General features: G+C 36.6%; 1 protein-coding gene across 5 annotated transcripts in view; it reads left to right on the forward strand.

Annotated features, from left to right (window-relative positions):
* Window positions 1-17,359, forward strand: part of SFSWAP (splicing factor SWAP) — a 50,117-nt gene that overhangs the window by 5,121 nt on the left and 27,637 nt on the right. For all 5 annotated transcript variants that reach the window (XM_075110753.1, XM_075110751.1, XM_075110752.1 and 2 more), the window contains 9 exons: window positions 1,498-1,583; window positions 5,793-6,018; window positions 6,460-6,575; window positions 7,443-7,578; window positions 10,291-10,528; window positions 10,861-10,992; window positions 11,357-11,450; window positions 13,769-13,946; window positions 16,514-16,747. In XM_075110753.1, the coding sequence (XP_074966854.1) occupies window positions 1,498-1,583; window positions 5,793-6,018; window positions 6,460-6,575; window positions 7,443-7,578; window positions 10,291-10,528; window positions 10,861-10,992; window positions 11,357-11,450; window positions 13,769-13,946; window positions 16,514-16,747 (1,440 nt within the window). The remainder of the gene's footprint in view (window positions 1-1,497; window positions 1,584-5,792; window positions 6,019-6,459; window positions 6,576-7,442; window positions 7,579-10,290; window positions 10,529-10,860; window positions 10,993-11,356; window positions 11,451-13,768; window positions 13,947-16,513; window positions 16,748-17,359) is intronic.

The raw sequence follows: 17,359 nt of genomic DNA on the forward strand, positions 1-17,359 counted from the left end.
GATATAACTACCCAGTCTTCCAACAAGTTAATATTTAGTTAATTAATATTTGATGCAGTGTGGAAGTGTCATGGTAAGCTATTACAGAATCTTGCAGTGTAATGTGAGAATTGCTAGAGGGTAACAATTTCCAATAATACAGGACTATAAATTCTTAACATTCATTTTCTTATAAATTGTAGTAGAGTAAAATCCAGTATTGGAAGATGCAAGTAACAGTATTGTGAATTACAGTCTGTAGTTCTGTGAACACTTCAAGGGTTAGCTCAAGTTGCTGCCAAAAGAAACAGTTCTATGCTGCTTTGTCTGCTGCTTCTTCCTACTTTCCTTGATGCTAAAATTTCCCTGTGCCTTTGTGGAGTTAAACTATTTGAGTTCATTTAAAAAAAACAGCCCACCAGACAGCAACAAAAAAGTTAACTCTCTTTCTTGCCTGGATAAGAGCTTGTATGCCGTAATTGCTATGACATCTCATGCATGACTGGGCTGTTCTGGTGGCTGTGTCCATGGTTCCCATAGTCAGGTTTTCATGCAGTTTGTGCCATCTAATTTGCTAGGATGAAGCTGGAATACATTTTCCCTTAAAGCTAGTAGAATACATCATACTAAAAGTTACTTTAGAAAATAAACTTTCTGCTTCAATTATTGTAAAAATTAGTAAAGCAAAATATTTTCAGAGGAACGTTGCTGGTATACCAAATAACAGAATGTAATACAAATAGGCCTTCATAAAAGGATGTAACTATTTTAGGTGAGTAGTTCATGTGATAAATCTGTTAAATATTTGGATATGTTAAACTTGATATAAAAGGAACCGTACCAACTTCAGGCTTAACTCACAGATGAATGGCAACATTTATGTTAAACCAGTAGTTGCCTTAATAATTGATAATCTCTGTAGGCGATGAAAGTGGATTTTAGCCTCCCTATTGCATTCCTGTACAACTTCCATTAGGGTTAGGAAGCTGATGAAAGTACGTAGGTTTGTTTGCATAGGCTGAAATGGTTGATTAACAGGGAACTTAAATCAGATAGACTGGACGTGTGGGTCTTATTAGCTTTAGGGATATAGGATATCTGTAACATTTTAGTCATTGTTAGGAAAGGATTCACCCAGTGTATTGAAAATGGTTCCCCTTAATTTTGCATGGGTTTTCTTTTAAAGGCAAAAAGTTATTGATGGAAAATAATGTTTTCTATTTGATTTGACGCTTGTTTGTCTTCAGCACTGTAGTCAGGGCTAAGGTTTATAGGGTTTTATTCTTCCTAATACCTTTATTAGACAAAATTTATGCAATCGTGAATAAACTACATATAACACCAGGGAGAGGAACCATATTTAAATTTCTTCAGTGCAAATGCTGGTTAGAGTTTGATTTGATAACCTCCTTGATTGCACATCCTTTTAGATATACTTTATTTTAATAACTTTTTGTTAACGTTTGGGTACTGTGACATGCTTTGTCCTAAAGTATTTTATTCTGTCATTTCTTGTAGAAACAGCTCAGACAGAAAATGTAGAAGAAAATGAAGAACCTTTTGTTGCCCCTCCGGGGCTGAACGTACCTTCTGATGTGGAACTGGTATGTGTGTACATTTAATGCAACCTACATCTCTGTCAATTTTCAAGGAGTTTGTGGTGCTTTACTGATTTTCCCTCCTCCCACCCCCCATTAACTTTAGTGAGGTACATTTTTAAATTGTTCTAAAATAGTAGCTTAATTTCAAATGTTCTGTCTTGAATTCTTGACTTCTGTCAACTCTCCTGAATCTTGTTTTTCACACTGAAATTATTGCAGTGCTTATGCTAAGTGCATTTAGTATCACTTGTGATACTATTTTAGATAATGCAGGAAAAAAGGCAGTTGTTCTTGGAATGGATACTTACTGAGATGTCAGGGTTGACGGTCCAAATATAAAGGACCGTTAAACCAAAAGATTGCTTCTGTTCAAGATATTTTTTTTTCCTGGATTCTTTTTAATTGAGTCCCAATCTGAAGAGGGTAGGAAGTGAACAAATATAAAGGCTGTATTTAAGACTAGCCTATTCAAGGAGAAAAGCAATAGTTTATTTCTAGCAAATTATGAAATAACTTGAAAGTATTAACATGTAGAAGCTCTTTCCTTGGTGTGATGTTACCAGAATTTGCTACATAGTAAGCTGTAAACATGATTGCAACTGGGGTATTTTTCCTGAAGGGAGCTGAACAGTTGCCTGGTTGAATACAGTTGTAACCATAAGGATTTTCAATTTATTTCAAGTTTCATAAAAGATACTGGGAAGTCAGATAGTAGTCTTTCTGCTATGTCGTGGTCATGAAAGTGTTAATTTATATTTGGGCTCGTTTCTCAACTTGATAACCTTGGCCAGTAAAGATTCAAAGCACTGTTAAAATAAATAATAGTGAACACAGGGTATTTGTGTAAGGGTGTTTTTCTGCTTCATTAGCTTTTAATTGAAAATTTTTATCTTGTTCTGGTTTTTATATTAAACAAGAGCTATTTAACAGATCTAATGTGCAACTTTACATGTTCTAATTTTACTTCCTCTACTTTTCTTTACAGTCTTATAATACATTTTGTTAGTGCAGTGCTCACAGACCTAATTCTGAGTTCAGGGAAGATTTTTATATGTTATTGCCTCTAAATTATGAGTTACGCTTCAGTCGTAGAATAAGAATGTGGAGTTCTCAGCAAGAAGCAGCTTCTTTAGCATTTGGATACTGTTTCCAAAAAGTAACTGCTGCTGAAAGGATGTTTGCTGTTTTAGATAGATGCTTTGCTTGAATTTTGTTCTGAAACTTAGGATATATTTTACATGTAAGTTGCAGAATGCAGTGTGGGGCTTACGGAAGTGATTTGTCAGTCAGCTCTTGAACTCTAGTATATTGACATGAATAGAACGCAAATGTTTTGATTTTAAAGAAAAAACAAATTAAAATGTTTAGACAGCAGCTCTGGAAACAATGTATGCTTATGTATACTTGACCGTGGATTGGGCACTGTGAGGATTTTTTTTTGTAAGCCTTTGTTGTTGTTGTTCTAGTCAAGTCATTCAGTTTTGACACCGAATGTTTTTATTCTGTATTTTTTAATTCAGTTGCTGGTAAGGGTAGAAGCCTGGTGAGTTATTGGTGGGGTTTTATAGGCATGTTTGAAAAACACTTCTCATTCTACCCTGCTCTCATTTGAAAAAAAAAAAAAAAAAAAAAAAGAGTGAGAAGTACATCATAAATTCCATTGCCATTATGTTGATCCACAAGTGATTGGAAAAGGGGTACAGATACATTGCTGATTTGTGGAAATGACAGAGCGGTGTTCTAGGTCTCTCCCGAGTTTACTGTTAATTAACTTTCAAGTTAAAAGACATGGCACTTGGTGATGGTCATGGTGGAGGGAGAGAACACTTGAAGACTTTGAGTCATTTTGGGGAGGAAACTAGTGCTTGGAAATAAGATAAAATTTGAGAGTCAGCTTGCTAACTTGGAGACTTTGTTCATAATCTGCAATGTACTGTTTATTAAAGACAGGTATAAAATAGTTCCTGTAAGACAAAGCAATCCGAAGTGCAAATGTTAAATGAAGACGAAGTAGTTAGGCAGCACTACTGCAAAAAAGATCCAGAGGCTGTAGTGAGCTGTTCAGTGTACGGCAACTCCAGCCGCAGCAGTCATGGTGCTCTGGAACTTCAGAGTTGTGTCGAGGATGCAGGAACTCTGCTGCTGCTTAAAACTGTTGGTATCAGTGTTGTGGGCAAAGACGACTGTTCTTGACCGTTGCCTTTTAAAAAGCACGTGGATGCTATGGAAGTGGGCCATAAGAGGAAATTATCAGTTAAACTTAGGAGGAGAGATTGAAAATTGCTTTATATTCTTATCTTGAGAAAATTGAGAGGCAACATAAGACTTGCAGCTCTTTTCCAGGCTTACTGAAGATTGGCAGATAGTTGCTTGACTTGCAGTAAGGGAGGCTCACTCATGAATTCAACTTGTAGGTTGTCCTGTGCAGGGACAGGAGTTGGACTTGATGATCCTTGTGGGTCCCTTCCAACTCAGGATGTTCTGTGATTCTATGAAAAACTTTTAATTACAATACTAATTAAAAATTGGAACAGAATATATGAGCAGGTGATAGCGCTTATGTCACTGGAGTATTTTTCAGAAGGGTTTTTTCTCTGCTCTGGCAAGTACTCTCAGAAGTTTTAATGGTTCTCAGTTTAAATGTTTAGTGTTTTTATTAAATGTAATAGCAAACTAGAATACGTCTATGATATCTGCATGTCTGCCATTTAATGTTTTTCACTTTGTAAAGTTTCTCAAGTCTTGTAGATCAGTGGTGTTGGTAATCTTAAAAATCAATTAAAAGCATATTAATATTCATAGCGCCTGTTTTCCAGAGCTTATGGTGGTATCAGTTTCAAATTCAAGACCAGATAGTAATTTCAGATACAGTCTTTTTTGAGCTTCCTTGCTGATTTGCAGCTTTGTTTACGAATCTCTCGGCCTTAAGGGTATTTCGTATTTCTGTGCAAGACCGTAGAAATAAAGAAACTTGCTGTATGACTGAAGAGTGAAGCTGGCAATGCACAAAATGCTATCAGTTTGAGAACTTCATTGCCTCTAATTAAAATAAGCTTTGGTAGTGTTTTAGAGGGACAAGTAAAACTTGAAACAACGAATTCTTTTCCATGTTGAACATGTTGTTCTAGTGAAGGATCCAATTGGCTGAAAATAATTTCTAAAAATGTGGTGTTTGATCACATTCAGATTTTTTTCCCTAAATAGAGCAGCACTGTCTCATGTGCTTCCAGTCTTCTGAAAAAGATTTTCTGAGGTTTGCAATGTACTACTGTATCTAGACCAATAAAAATTCAAAGCTAAAACGAATCATTAATGTGACAGTTCAGTCTTCATAAGCACAAGAGTATGGGTTTCTACAGTTTATTGAGCACAAGACAAAACAGAGCTATCTGAGTATGAAATTAAAGACAGTGAATGGTGAAGTTCGTTCATTCTTTAACTATATTTTGGTTCTTTTTACTTCTTGGGTTTGATATGGCAGTGCTCCTTAGATGGGATTTCAGGAGTGGAAATGCATAGATGCTGCTTAACTTTATTAATTTTCTTTTTTCTTTTACTGCTAACGTGTTCAATGCCTCTTTATGGGAATATGACAGCACGTAGGAATTGCAGTTCTCGCGTTGGTTTTAAGATGCAACATGTTCCTTTCAAGCAAATGTGTAGTAACAAGCTTTTCTAGTTTAGGGAACAATATTTGCACATTCGGTGATAACAGAATAAAGGACAGCTGTTGGGAAGAAGGCTGCACATACTGAGGCTTCAGAGCACCTTGACGTATTGTAAGGTAGGGCTGCTTTAAGTTGGCACTGCGGTGTCAAGAAACACATCAGCTCCTGTCTTGTGCCAGCAGAAGTGTCTGTACAGCTATGGAATGTACCTGGCTTAAGAGAATTTTTTTTTTCCTATGGAAAACTCAAGCAGGATTTGTTCCCCTCTTCAGTTTGGTGTGCAACGGCAAAAACAGTCGTGCTGATAGGAGGAGAGGATCTTGCAAAAGGCAATGAATGAGAAGCTAGGGAAGATGGGGACTGTTGGGGTTTTTTTTAGTGCTGATATGCTTTCCCTAGTTGAAAGTGATTATGAGACTGAGTTGCTAGAGAAAGCTGAGAAGAGGGGCAGGGAACTACTGCTCTTTCTACTTCCCTCTGGAGTTCTAACACACTTTACAAGCTGCTTATGAAAATACAAATATATGTTATTTTACTCCCGCAGCCACCAACAGCAAAAATGCACGCGATTATAGAACGAACTGCAAACTTTGTCTGCAAGCAGGGAGCACAGTTTGAGATTATGCTAAAAGCCAAGCAAGCACGCAACTCCCAGTTTGACTTCTTGCGATTTGATCACTACCTCAATCCCTACTACAAATTCATTCAGAAGGCTATGAAAGAGGGACGATACGCTGCTCCTTCTGAAAATAAAGCAGATGAGAAGAAACGTAAGTTGTTGCTTGTTAAATGGATGGCTTCAGGGTGGGCATCATTGAAACATCCGCTGGTCTTTTTTGGTGAAATAGCCACGTCTCTTTGGTGCATTGCAATGACAATGCTCTTATGCTGCAGCTGAGATTGATGTGATGATTCAAAATTTTCCTTAAATTGGAGGAGATTTTTAAAAGGAAAGACTGTTTTGGGAAACTTTCAGATACGAGAGCTGCTGCGATCTTGGAGCTTCTAGAAACTCTTGTATAGCTCTAGTCCAACAGAAAGTTGGTCTGTGTACTTAGGTTATAGTTTTATTGATGGCTAGCAGTATCTTCTTTTTGTGAATTAATGAAAACAGTAGCGTCTTAAGAATGGTGCTTGTTCCGTAGCATCCTTCTCTCCCAATGCAAATCCATAGCAAACCTGGATAGATTCAGCCATTGCTTTTTATTTAGACTCAAGAGCCAAGTCTGAGGAAGAAGATGATGATGATGACGACGATGATGGAAATTATCTGCATCCAAGTCTCTTTGCATCTAAAAAATGCAGTAGGCTTGAAGAACTCGTGAAGGTACTTGACCCTGTTAAAATTACTTTCTACCTTGCAAAACATCTGATTCATGTGCACAAAAATTCTAATACGCAGGTGTTAAGATCTTTTGTTTACAAAGATCATTTCCCCACCGCCACCACCCCAGACTGTCTTAGTAATTGAAATCTGTTCTGGTAAACCTCATAGTACTTTTTCCTCTAGTACCTAAGTTATTATTTTTCCATTTGTAAGGAGTTATATTTCTGATTTTGGTGCCCTCCGATATTGAGGGCGTCAGTCAAGGATTTGTTCTGCAGAACCTGTGTTGAAGCTGAAAATGCCTTCTGTATGTAAGCTGAGAGAGAATGGGATATTTTTTTTGTTTTAGATTTTTAGTAGATAAAATGTTGACATGAAGTAATAGTTTCAGGGAATAATTTTTCAGCAGAACGTACTACTCATTAAATGTAAATTTTGCTGGATGTGCGAGTTGTTTTTATTTTCTGAGTTTGATCAGTGATGGGATAATGGGAATGACAGATGGTTGTACACATCTGAGGCTTTCAGAGGCATGGCAGTGGTGCTGTCTGATATTTACACAAGTCAGGTTCTGTGTCTTATCCCAGCCTTGGCAGTAAACAAGCAAGAGTGATACCTTTTTTTTTTTTTAATCTCAAAGATTTCTGTTCATAATAAATTAAAGTATTTTTTGTTTTGTTTTCCACTAATTTTCAAAAGAAGTTGATTCCGATTAGAGCTACAAGAACAGTAACTTCAGTGTTTGGACAATATTATTGATGCCTATTAACTTAGATAAATTTGCTCTCCACATCAGGTTGATGCTGTCATGCCTTAAATGTGTACTTCAAATTTTAATCTTTCTTCCTATTCTCAAAATTTTTTCAGCCTTTGAAGGTAGTAGACCCTGATCATCCACTTGCAGCACTGGTGCGCAAAGCGCAATCAGATAATAATTCATCGACAACACAGACAACAGATGGGGCAGCTGTACAGACATCACAAGCAGAATATTCTTCTGATTGTAAGTGCATTGTGATTAGGCAGCCAGTGGTGTGTCTTGATGATTTGTATCCGGATGCCGGTGGGAAGAAAATACGTTAGCTTCATACTTGATCATTTGTAACTGATATTTACTGTTTTTCAATCTCCTGAATCTTTGAAGGTGCATTCTTCCACTGAGTATTTGTTGAGCTGTTAGCTGCTTAGGAAAAACAGAAATGGGGTGGAGGGGTGGGCAGGCAGGAGGCTAAGTCTCCAGTCTGTGAATGTGGTTAGCACAGTAGCCTTAATGTTTTTTGATAACTTCCATCAATTTCTATTAATGAAGTCTAATGAATGCCTTCACTGTTGAATATAAAACTATCCTATAAAATAATTCATGAGTTTCCCATAAAATAAAGCTTACTATATTAAGCAAAATGCAGATGGTAAATCTACTTTAAACAGTTTTGCTGGAGTGTCTAACGTGAAGAGAGATCTGCAAATGTAAAATCATGCAAATTGAAGGATCCCATTGAAGTGATAAAACCAGGTTTTAGTATAATATTCTGTTCTAGAGTTGGAAGTAGTTTTATGGTAAATAAATAAGTCTTTTATTATACAGTCAATTCCTGTAATTTTTTAGTTTACCTTTTATTCTGTGCATTGGTACAACGTTATAGGTAGAAAATAAAATTCAGGTATATGCAAGATTCAAAATTAAAAATTGATCTTTTAAATTATCTTTCTCATTACAATAACGGAGAGGGACTACTAACTTTTAAGTTCCATAGCTACAGAGGGCATTCTTTAATAAAGAGGTACATACTCTTCCCCCCCCTCCCCCCCAAAAGAGCAAAAGCAACGGTGTATTTAAAATACAAGTGATCAATGTGGAAAGTTGCATGCTGAACTGCCCTTTCCATGCCTGATAATGAAATACCAAGACTTTCTCCTCCAAATTATTATTAAATCTTAGATTTTCTTGAGCCATTTCAGATAAAGGTAAATACTCTCCTATTTATAACCTCTCTTAAGAATCAAATTTGCTATGAAATTTTTAGCAACATTATCTTTACTTCTTCAGATATGTCTGGTTTCCATTATCTTTGAACTGCTTAATGCAGGCCTTGTATAAAGCTCCTACAGATTTTTTTAAATTCTGATACTCAAAAAGTTGAAGTCAAACTTAAATGGGTTTATGTGCCTCTAATTGTTTTCAAATTTCAGAATTCTACAAGTCCTTAATTCGTTAAATAGAGAAATGAAACTTACCCTTTCATGTATGGGACTTTGCATTTGACATTACTGAGATAGAAGAAAATTTATTTTGCATTGTTCAGCACGGTAGAGTTTCATGATAATATAGATTTGTAGGTTCTGGGTAGTGTCCAGAGTGGTGGGTGGTGATGGAGTTCTTGTTTTTTTAGTGAAGTTGTTAGAAATAGGTATCACCATAATCATCTGAGTTGATTTTGATGCATTATAGGTTCAGAACCTGCCAAAGGATTACAGGAGGTGTCAGAGTGTAATATATGGAGACGACTATGCATGGAAGTAATTTTTATTGAAAACTGTACCTTCAGAGAATCTTAATAAAACTGAAATAAGATTTCTGTGGAGAAATTTTAAAATACAGGTTATTTCAAGAAAGACTAAAATCAGAATATGTATCTCTGTAGAATAATGCTCATCGGTTTTCTGATTACTTTTGTGTCAGGCCTGAACCTGAATGTCTGCGATGCAAACTGGGAGATGATAATTTAGTAGCAATACCAGTTAAGTTTGCAACTCCTCTCCCTGCCTTTAAAACTTAACAGATGTTTATTCTGCTCTCCTTATAGATAACTTATTCTTTGAAGAAGGTAAATACTGCCACAGGAATGTTCATGAAACATTTAAGAGGATAACGCATTATAATTTAATGTATTGATTAAACTTTGCCTCCAGAAATGTAAACTCTTACTGTAAATCCTTTGAAAAATTTTACCTGAACACTTTGTTTCTACATCTTTCTGCAGAAAATCTTTAGATTTACAAGAAGTAACTGCCATTTAAAAGTGTTAAGCTAATTAAGGCATTATAAAATATTGTCCTTAAAGAAAACCATAGGCCTTTGCACTCCTCAGAAATAAATATTTAGAATCAGAGAAGCCTCTAGTGTGGAAAACTTGCTCAAATTAGTTGTTCATTGTACTGGTGTTAAACTGCAAAACCTGTCTGCTTTTTGAAGTTTCAGTAAATAGGTGTGTATATACTGATACAGTGGCGTTATATATATAAATATATAAAAAAATATATATATAGTGATACTAGTGGTTTAATTTCTCAGTGTCAGTTTGGAATATATGTGCATTTCTTTCTTAATGTGTATATAGTTTTAACTGAGTTAAACTGCCAGGGGTGAATTAGATTAGGAAGAATGATTTCATATTAGGTCACTTTTTAATAGGCCTTCACTGGTTCACTTCTTTATTCATACCCAGTTGGCTTCTGACTGACCTTCAGTACGTTCTGATTCTGTTCCTTAATCTACGTACTTCTTATTCATCCTAAGTGCGTTAGTATGAGTATTCTTTCTTTTCCTTTGTTCTTTTTTTTTTTTTTTTTACACAAGAAATTAGACACCATTTCTTTCACGTGCTGTGTGAATCTGGGTTCTCAATGTATTTGTAATGATGCAATAATGTTTTCGGTTTTTACTGGGTGCTTTTCTTCTAATTAGAACATTGTTCTTAAATATGTCTTTTTATAGCAACCGTGGCAGCCATGTATTATAGTTACTATATGCTGCCTGATGGAACCTATTGCCTCGCTCCTCCACCTCCAGGAATAGATGTTGCCACCTACTACAATGCGTTGCCCGCAGGGGTGACTGTATCAAGCACTACAGGGGTAGCAACAGTACCTCCGCCCCCTGGTACTACACCTCCCCCTCCCCCAGACACAACCGACAGCAGCAGTGGCTTGACGTCTACCACAACATCTACAAGGTACCACGTATAGATTTGCTTGTTGGTTGGAGGGGTCTCTTTCCTGCACTTCAGTATGAAGTATTCAGTAAGGGTTCTATTATTGGTGAGTCCTCAGTAACATTCGCCAGTGTTTATACAGCTTTGATGATGTCCACTTTGGACTTTGATACTGTCTGTGGTTATTGTTACTCAGCTAGTGTGAAATTTTCACATGATGGAAAATCAAGTTATTTTAACTGCATAATGAACCCAGAGAGCAAACCTCTATGTAATGTGTTTTTTGTTACAGCAAGAGTCTGAAAGATATTTGTGTTCTATTTATAAAAACGATGTACTTTTGATGTTTTCAGCACAATTGCTCCAGTGGTTGCCATTATACCTCCACCCCCAGATATCCAACCTGTTATTGATAAGCTAGCTGAGTACGTTGCTAGGAATGGGATAAAATTCGAAACCAGTGTTCGTGCCAAGAATGATCTCAGGTAAGAGAAAACGTGACTTTAACTTCTATTTTAAAAGTGAGGTTTTCATTTTTAAATATATTGCCAGGACATGCGGGTCTCAGGAAGAGAAGTACTATAATTATTTTTTTTTCTTTATTGAAATTCAGGGACCTACTTCAAGGTAATGCCAAAGCATTATTGCCGAAATCCTCAAAACAACCAACTAACAAAAATGTCTCTAGGAAGCGTGCTCTGAATGTGTATCCCAGGAAGTTTAGGCATACTTACAGTGCTTCCAAACATCAAATAGCCTTCCGTTTGCTAGAGGAAATTAGATAGCAAAGGATTGTTGGTATTTACTTTGTTTGTGTGCATTTTCTCACATTCAGTTTTCTTTTAACAGATTTGAGTTCCTGCAACCATGGCACCAGTATAATGCTTATTATGAATTTAAAAAACAGTTCTTCCTTCAAAAAGAGAGCAGTGACAACTGTCAGGTACATGTGTGTTTGTATATATTAAAAATGTAATGTAAGCGAGAAAAGGACTCGTTTATCTGCTGCGTTTACCGTGAGACATTTTAAAAATGGAATACTGAATTATGGAGAAATTGTTCAGCAAAGGATGTGAGTGCTTCTTTTTTGTTGCTCTTTAGTTTTGTATAGCATTTAAAGAAGGATATGTGAGGTGTTGTGATACTTAGTTCTTGCTTTTTAGAATAAGCAGCCACTCAGTGTGGTCGTAATATAAAATGGCAACCTGAAAATCTTACAGCTTTCTATACGAAGGAATATATGCTTTGTGGGGGCTTAGAGCTTGGTAGGATTGGGATTAGCGTTCTGTTGTCAGAAAGGTTAGGTATAGCTTTTTAACAACCATACCATCTTGAATGGTTCTTTGTAGAACAGTAGCACAGGAGCTAAACTACTTTTCTGACATGTTTTTTTTTTCTGAGGGAGGTTTTGTTAAAGAAGAGTCCTGTCATGACTGACTGAAACAATACTGGAGCTTCAAAATCTCACATCAGTTTCCTACTTGCTTTGTTTCTTCTAGTCCATGTTATTAGAAAGTGATACCCAGACTTGGCATCCTTGTTTTTAACTGTTCTCATGTTAGCTAATCTCATTAGATTGTTCTCTTACTGAAAAGAAAATTGCAAATAGTATCAGAAATACATTATCTGATGTTAACTTTTCATGGGAAAGAGCTATTTTTTTTTTAGGCCCTATGTCATTTGTCATCTCAAGGCTTAGATTGGGGAGCCTTAAACTGAAGAAGGTAGGCCTGTGGGTAAACTCCTCAAAATCGCTTTGTGGAAAATGAAGACATTCAATACTAGTTGCTGTTTGAAACACTTGTGTCTAATACTTTGTTTTAATAGTGAAAAATATTTTGAAAACACTGTTTTTTTAAAGATAAGCTGTGGTAAATATTGTCTTATTCAGTTGATAAATTCCATGCAAAACTGTCCTGTACCATAACGCTGACTGTTATTCTAGAATTTCTTATTTGCAAACCAGTGGGTTGAATTCATAATATTTACATAATTAAGAAGGACTTGTTAACATTTATTTCGGGGGAAATTGTATACTAACCGAAGTGTAATAATAAAGAAGTCTTTTAAGTGTTCGAATGAGTACAGCTAAGAAGCAAGCAGAAACTAGTTTAAGTCCCTTGAGGTCATATGTAGCAATGCATATTTTCCTACTGCATGGTTTTGTAGATAATGCCATTCTCTTTAATTTTTTAGAATAATGATTTCAATATTATCTGTATGCTTTAGCAATGTACATATAGGCAACTAATGCAATTGATTGTTCTCCTTTTGGCCATTAAAGTTAATAAGAAATTGTACTACTGGCTTCAGTAAATACAGGATGAAGTCCTTGATTTCCTTGTGTTATTCCCCTTCGAGGATTTTCAAAAATTAGTTCTGTTGGTCAGGGAATGGCTGTAGGGAGCAATGAAAGGATCTCTTCGGTACCTGGTATTTCAACATTAAGTGTACTTAACAGCAGCCAGTGGAAATCAACCAAACTATTTATTGAGAGAGTCTCATTTAAATATTTAATTACATAATGCCATTACCTGGCTCAGCATGTAAATACTTTTAATGTTCTACAATATCCATCTTAAAATTTTTAGACTGTGAGTTTAGGGGTCATCTGGAATGACTCTGTCATGTAATAGTAGAAACAGTAATACTTTACTCTTTTGAAAATCTCAGCACATCTGTGCTGTATCAATTTAGTGCCACAAAAACCATCGATAGGCCCGATGTTCTTCAGCGAAGTGCTAGAACAAATCAAAGGCATTAACCTGTGTTGACCCCTGTAAAACTAGATTTTGTAAAGAAGGTATCATGCAATTGTACGTTACGAGGAAGTGACATAAGCTTTCATTCTGTCGCTGTGAATTAACTTGAATGGATATTTGTCCTGGACCCTGGAGATCAAGACCTAAAAGAATATACTTTGGAAGAAAGCATATGCTTTTAGGGTCTAATTCTAAAAAACGTAATTTTTAAAGCAGTTGTTGGCAAAAGCATACCAGCTGAAGAACATTTTATTCTCTGTAAACTAACAATACATTCTTAATGTAGGTCTGTAGTTTTTGCAGCGTGTGGGTTTACATGAAGCAGGGCATTTATACGCAGACTTTGGTCATGAATGCTTATTGATGTAAAATTAGCTGTTACTTGATTAGCTGATAACGCGATTTTTGAAATGGCTGGCAAAATTGCAGCTCCACAGACGCTGCATTAATTCTTTCATGAGCTATCCAGTTAGTAAGCTTGCGCATTTCTCTTGAAAAGGGAGTATCTTCATCTGAAGATGTTCCAGCAGATACTGCCGGTGATACACCAAGTGAGACTCAATTTGCAGATGAACATGCACCTGAAGATGCATCTGAACCAAGTGCTAAGGGAGTTCCAGGAACTAAAAAGGATGTTCCTCCTTCTAAGACGGTCAGCGATGGTAAATTGGTGAAAGGTATGTGAGCATGATTGGTTGGGCGTGGAAATACTTGTTAGTGTACACTTAAGAGGGGGAAGAAAAAAAAAAGGCGGGGGGAGAGGCAGGGGAAAGTAGGGAGAAGAATTTCATCACGCAGAAAATATTTTTGCTGGAAGCATCAAAAAAGGACTGCAATAAGTAATTCGGTTGCTTTCGTATTTCTTTCTTATCAAACTATCAGGTATTTATGGTCTGACAGAATAAATTGTTTTATTTCAGTTTTGTGCAAAGTTGAAGGCTTTCATCAGTGACCCCAGTAGAATCTTATTTTTGTCATTTTGAACTTGACAGTTACATGCTCTGTGCAAGAAAGAAGTTATTCCTTGTGAATAAAAGCAGTCGTCTTATTTGAAACCATACGTATGGAGGAAGTACGCTAGGCTTATTACACAGTTGCTCCGTCTTCCTGTGTTGGACGTTAGTCATGCTGGGAAAAAAAGACCCTTTCATGTCTAAGGGGAATGTTTTTCCTCTTGCAGTCGTAGCAGCAGAGGGACAAAATGGGAGGATCTCTGAGGAGCCAGTCAAACAAAGTCAGCTAACTCACTGTTAGTGTCCTGAGTTGAAGTGATTATTTATACCTAGGAACTGATTTCCTGGCCTATCAGGGAAAAGACAACTTAAAATCTCTTCTTTTTAGTAAAAACTAAAAGCTTAAATATTTTCAAGTAGAGCTGAAAGCCACTGGGAGAAAAAAAAACAACAACAAACGAAAAAAACAAACAAACAGGAAAACCACTCTTGACCTGTGCTGCCATGGATGGGTGCTGCCTTCCTCCCACTTCACTGGCTTTCTTAATTGCTGTAAATCTCTCTTCCTGCCCCTCACTGCAATTTCTCTCCCTCCATGGGCTGCAAGCTCGAGGCTCTTTGCCATGGTTGTTTGGCCGTCTGTGCTCTCCAGTTACTTCTCTGGGCAGGTTGAGAAGCTTCCCCAGGGAAAGAGCAGTCTTCCCTGTCTTCAAAGATGCGCTGTTAAGAGAATGTAATATACACCAGAAAATTACATCATTTATTGTTGTGTTACTAATAAATGGCAAACTGGAGCCTCTGGTTTAATAATAATAAAAATAATTTGCTCAAATTTAGATGATGGAATGTAACCAGTGAGTCATTGTGTGACAATCCTATTCCTATAAACTTATTTTCATTTCCTCTAATACGGTACAAATCCCACTTTCTTGTAACCTAAATACAGTACTTGGCTGCAAGACAGACATAACATCCACACTAGATTTTTCTTCTGCCTCTGAGGGAGTAAAATCCCATTTTAGGGTTTGTTTTGTCATATAAAAAAGTTGGAAAATCACTATTATAATATCTCTTCTCTTGGAATTCCTGAGTTCTTTATTTCTGAGTCTATTTGCTTATGCCAGAATTACAACATGCAAAGCTTATATATTAGAAGCCTTGGTATGTAATTTAATTACTGTATTTAAGTTGCCCTAATTGAAACCCGACAGGATATATAAGCAAAAGGCATCCCGAGAAAGGTAAATATTGCAGCAGACCATATGGTAGTAGGTGGCTTTGCTTGAGATGTGTGAGAAATTCCGTTCTTTATTCTTAGAAGTTGCATTTTGGATAGATGGTGTAAAGATGAATTCTATATTTTTTTCAGAAAATGTTTCTCAGAAATGTTTCAAGGGAAATTCTGTGAGGCAAAAGGGTTAGTTCAAACTCAAATGTAGTTATATGTTAGGTATGCTTTTTTTTTATGATCCATTAATGCAGCCTAGCTTGAAATAGTCCATAATTCCCTTTTTATTGTGGTGTTCGTGGTTTTTACAGGCATTCTTTTTCCTTTGAGTGTGCTGGCACGAGTGTGTTGTGCTGTCCTTTTGTGTTGGAGTCGTAGGGGCTGCTTGAAAGGAATAGTTGACCACCAATCTTGCTACAGCAAGACTAGCTACAGGCATTTGGGGAAAAGTACTTAGCTTGTCCGTGTATATCTCCTGTAATGAAATGTTGTAAACTCCCCAAGGTAATTAATTTTCACATAGATGGAAATAAGTCTTTAAATACTGTTCTGTGAGCCTGTCAAATGCTATTGTTGTGCAAACCATCGACGTAGTGTGAAGGAAACATAAGGGACCATATCATGCTGGAGTGTGTCAGATAGGAGCCTGAGCACAGAGCGTTTTCATCTTAAGCCTGGAAGAGTAGATTGTTCATTTGGGAAGAGAAGAAGTACTGAAAGAAAAATTTATTTGGGACAGAATATGAAATTATTTATCTCATCTCAGGAAATGTAATTCCAGAGATGGCTTAGAATACCTTTCTTTTTCCCTGCTGCTACTGAAGTATTAGAAAAAGACTTTGAGATAGATCCTTACAGGGCAAATGAAGTTTCCAACTTTTGGGTTTTTTTTTTAAAAAAAAAAAGATTTTCCTTTTCCCCCAATAATTAGCATAATGTAAGGATGATACAAGTTTCTTTTTTCTCTGGTATAGTCTGCAGAAGTAATAGATAAAGTCAATAAATTCAACCTGCTTTCTACTGTAGTCTAATGATGTGTAAAATCTTACCCATTCATTCACAGCATCATTTGCTCCAATAAGTTTTGCAATCAAGGCCAAAGAAAATGACCTTCTTCCTTTGGAGAAAAACCGTGTTAAATTAGACGATGACAGCGACGAGGAGGAAGAAGAGGGCAAGGAAGGCCAAGAGAATGCTAATAGCACTTCAAACCATACTCCAGCTGTTACCACTCCTTGCACTGCTCCTGAAGAGAAGAAACCTCAGCTTACACAGGAGGAGTTGGAAGCTAAACAAGGTATCCCCTGTCACACTGAAACCAAAATGAAAGATTGAGTCCTTCAGGTACAGCACAGAACTGTCATGTGCATAAGTATGGCATTGTAGGTATTTTGAATCTTCACTACGTCCTGTTAACAGGAATCAGAATTCTTTTCCCACAGTTTCCTGCGTATTGTTGAGAGTGAAATCTTCCTTGGTTGTTCAGCTAGAATCAAACTTGTAACACACGGGAGTTGAGTACTTTGCCCTAATGCGTGATCCTTCTGAATTTTATTTTGTTTTTCCATTACAACCTCCGAGTAAAACACTAAACTTCTGGTTTCCAGATTGCTTTAACAGAGCCCAGAAAAAGCCATGTCCATTTCTCATTTTCTTCAGAGAATAGTGAAATGCTTCAAGCTATTTTTCAATTATGTAGCACTCCCATATACACTAATATCACCTTGTTGATTGTTTGTTACTCTTATAATGCAATGCCATTAAGTCTTTGTATGGGTTTTTCCTGTTCCTGTGCTTATGCATGTAAGGGCAGAAGGGTATGCTCTGTGAATTTGAATGAAATCTTTGAAAGGGATCAAATTTCCCCCATTCCTCCCCAAGGCTGTTGCACAGCAGAGATTGTTTAATA

Source organism: Phalacrocorax aristotelis, chromosome 15, assembly GCF_949628215.1.
Source record: "Phalacrocorax aristotelis chromosome 15, bGulAri2.1, whole genome shotgun sequence".
Taxonomy (NCBI): domain Eukaryota; kingdom Metazoa; phylum Chordata; class Aves; order Suliformes; family Phalacrocoracidae; genus Phalacrocorax; species Phalacrocorax aristotelis.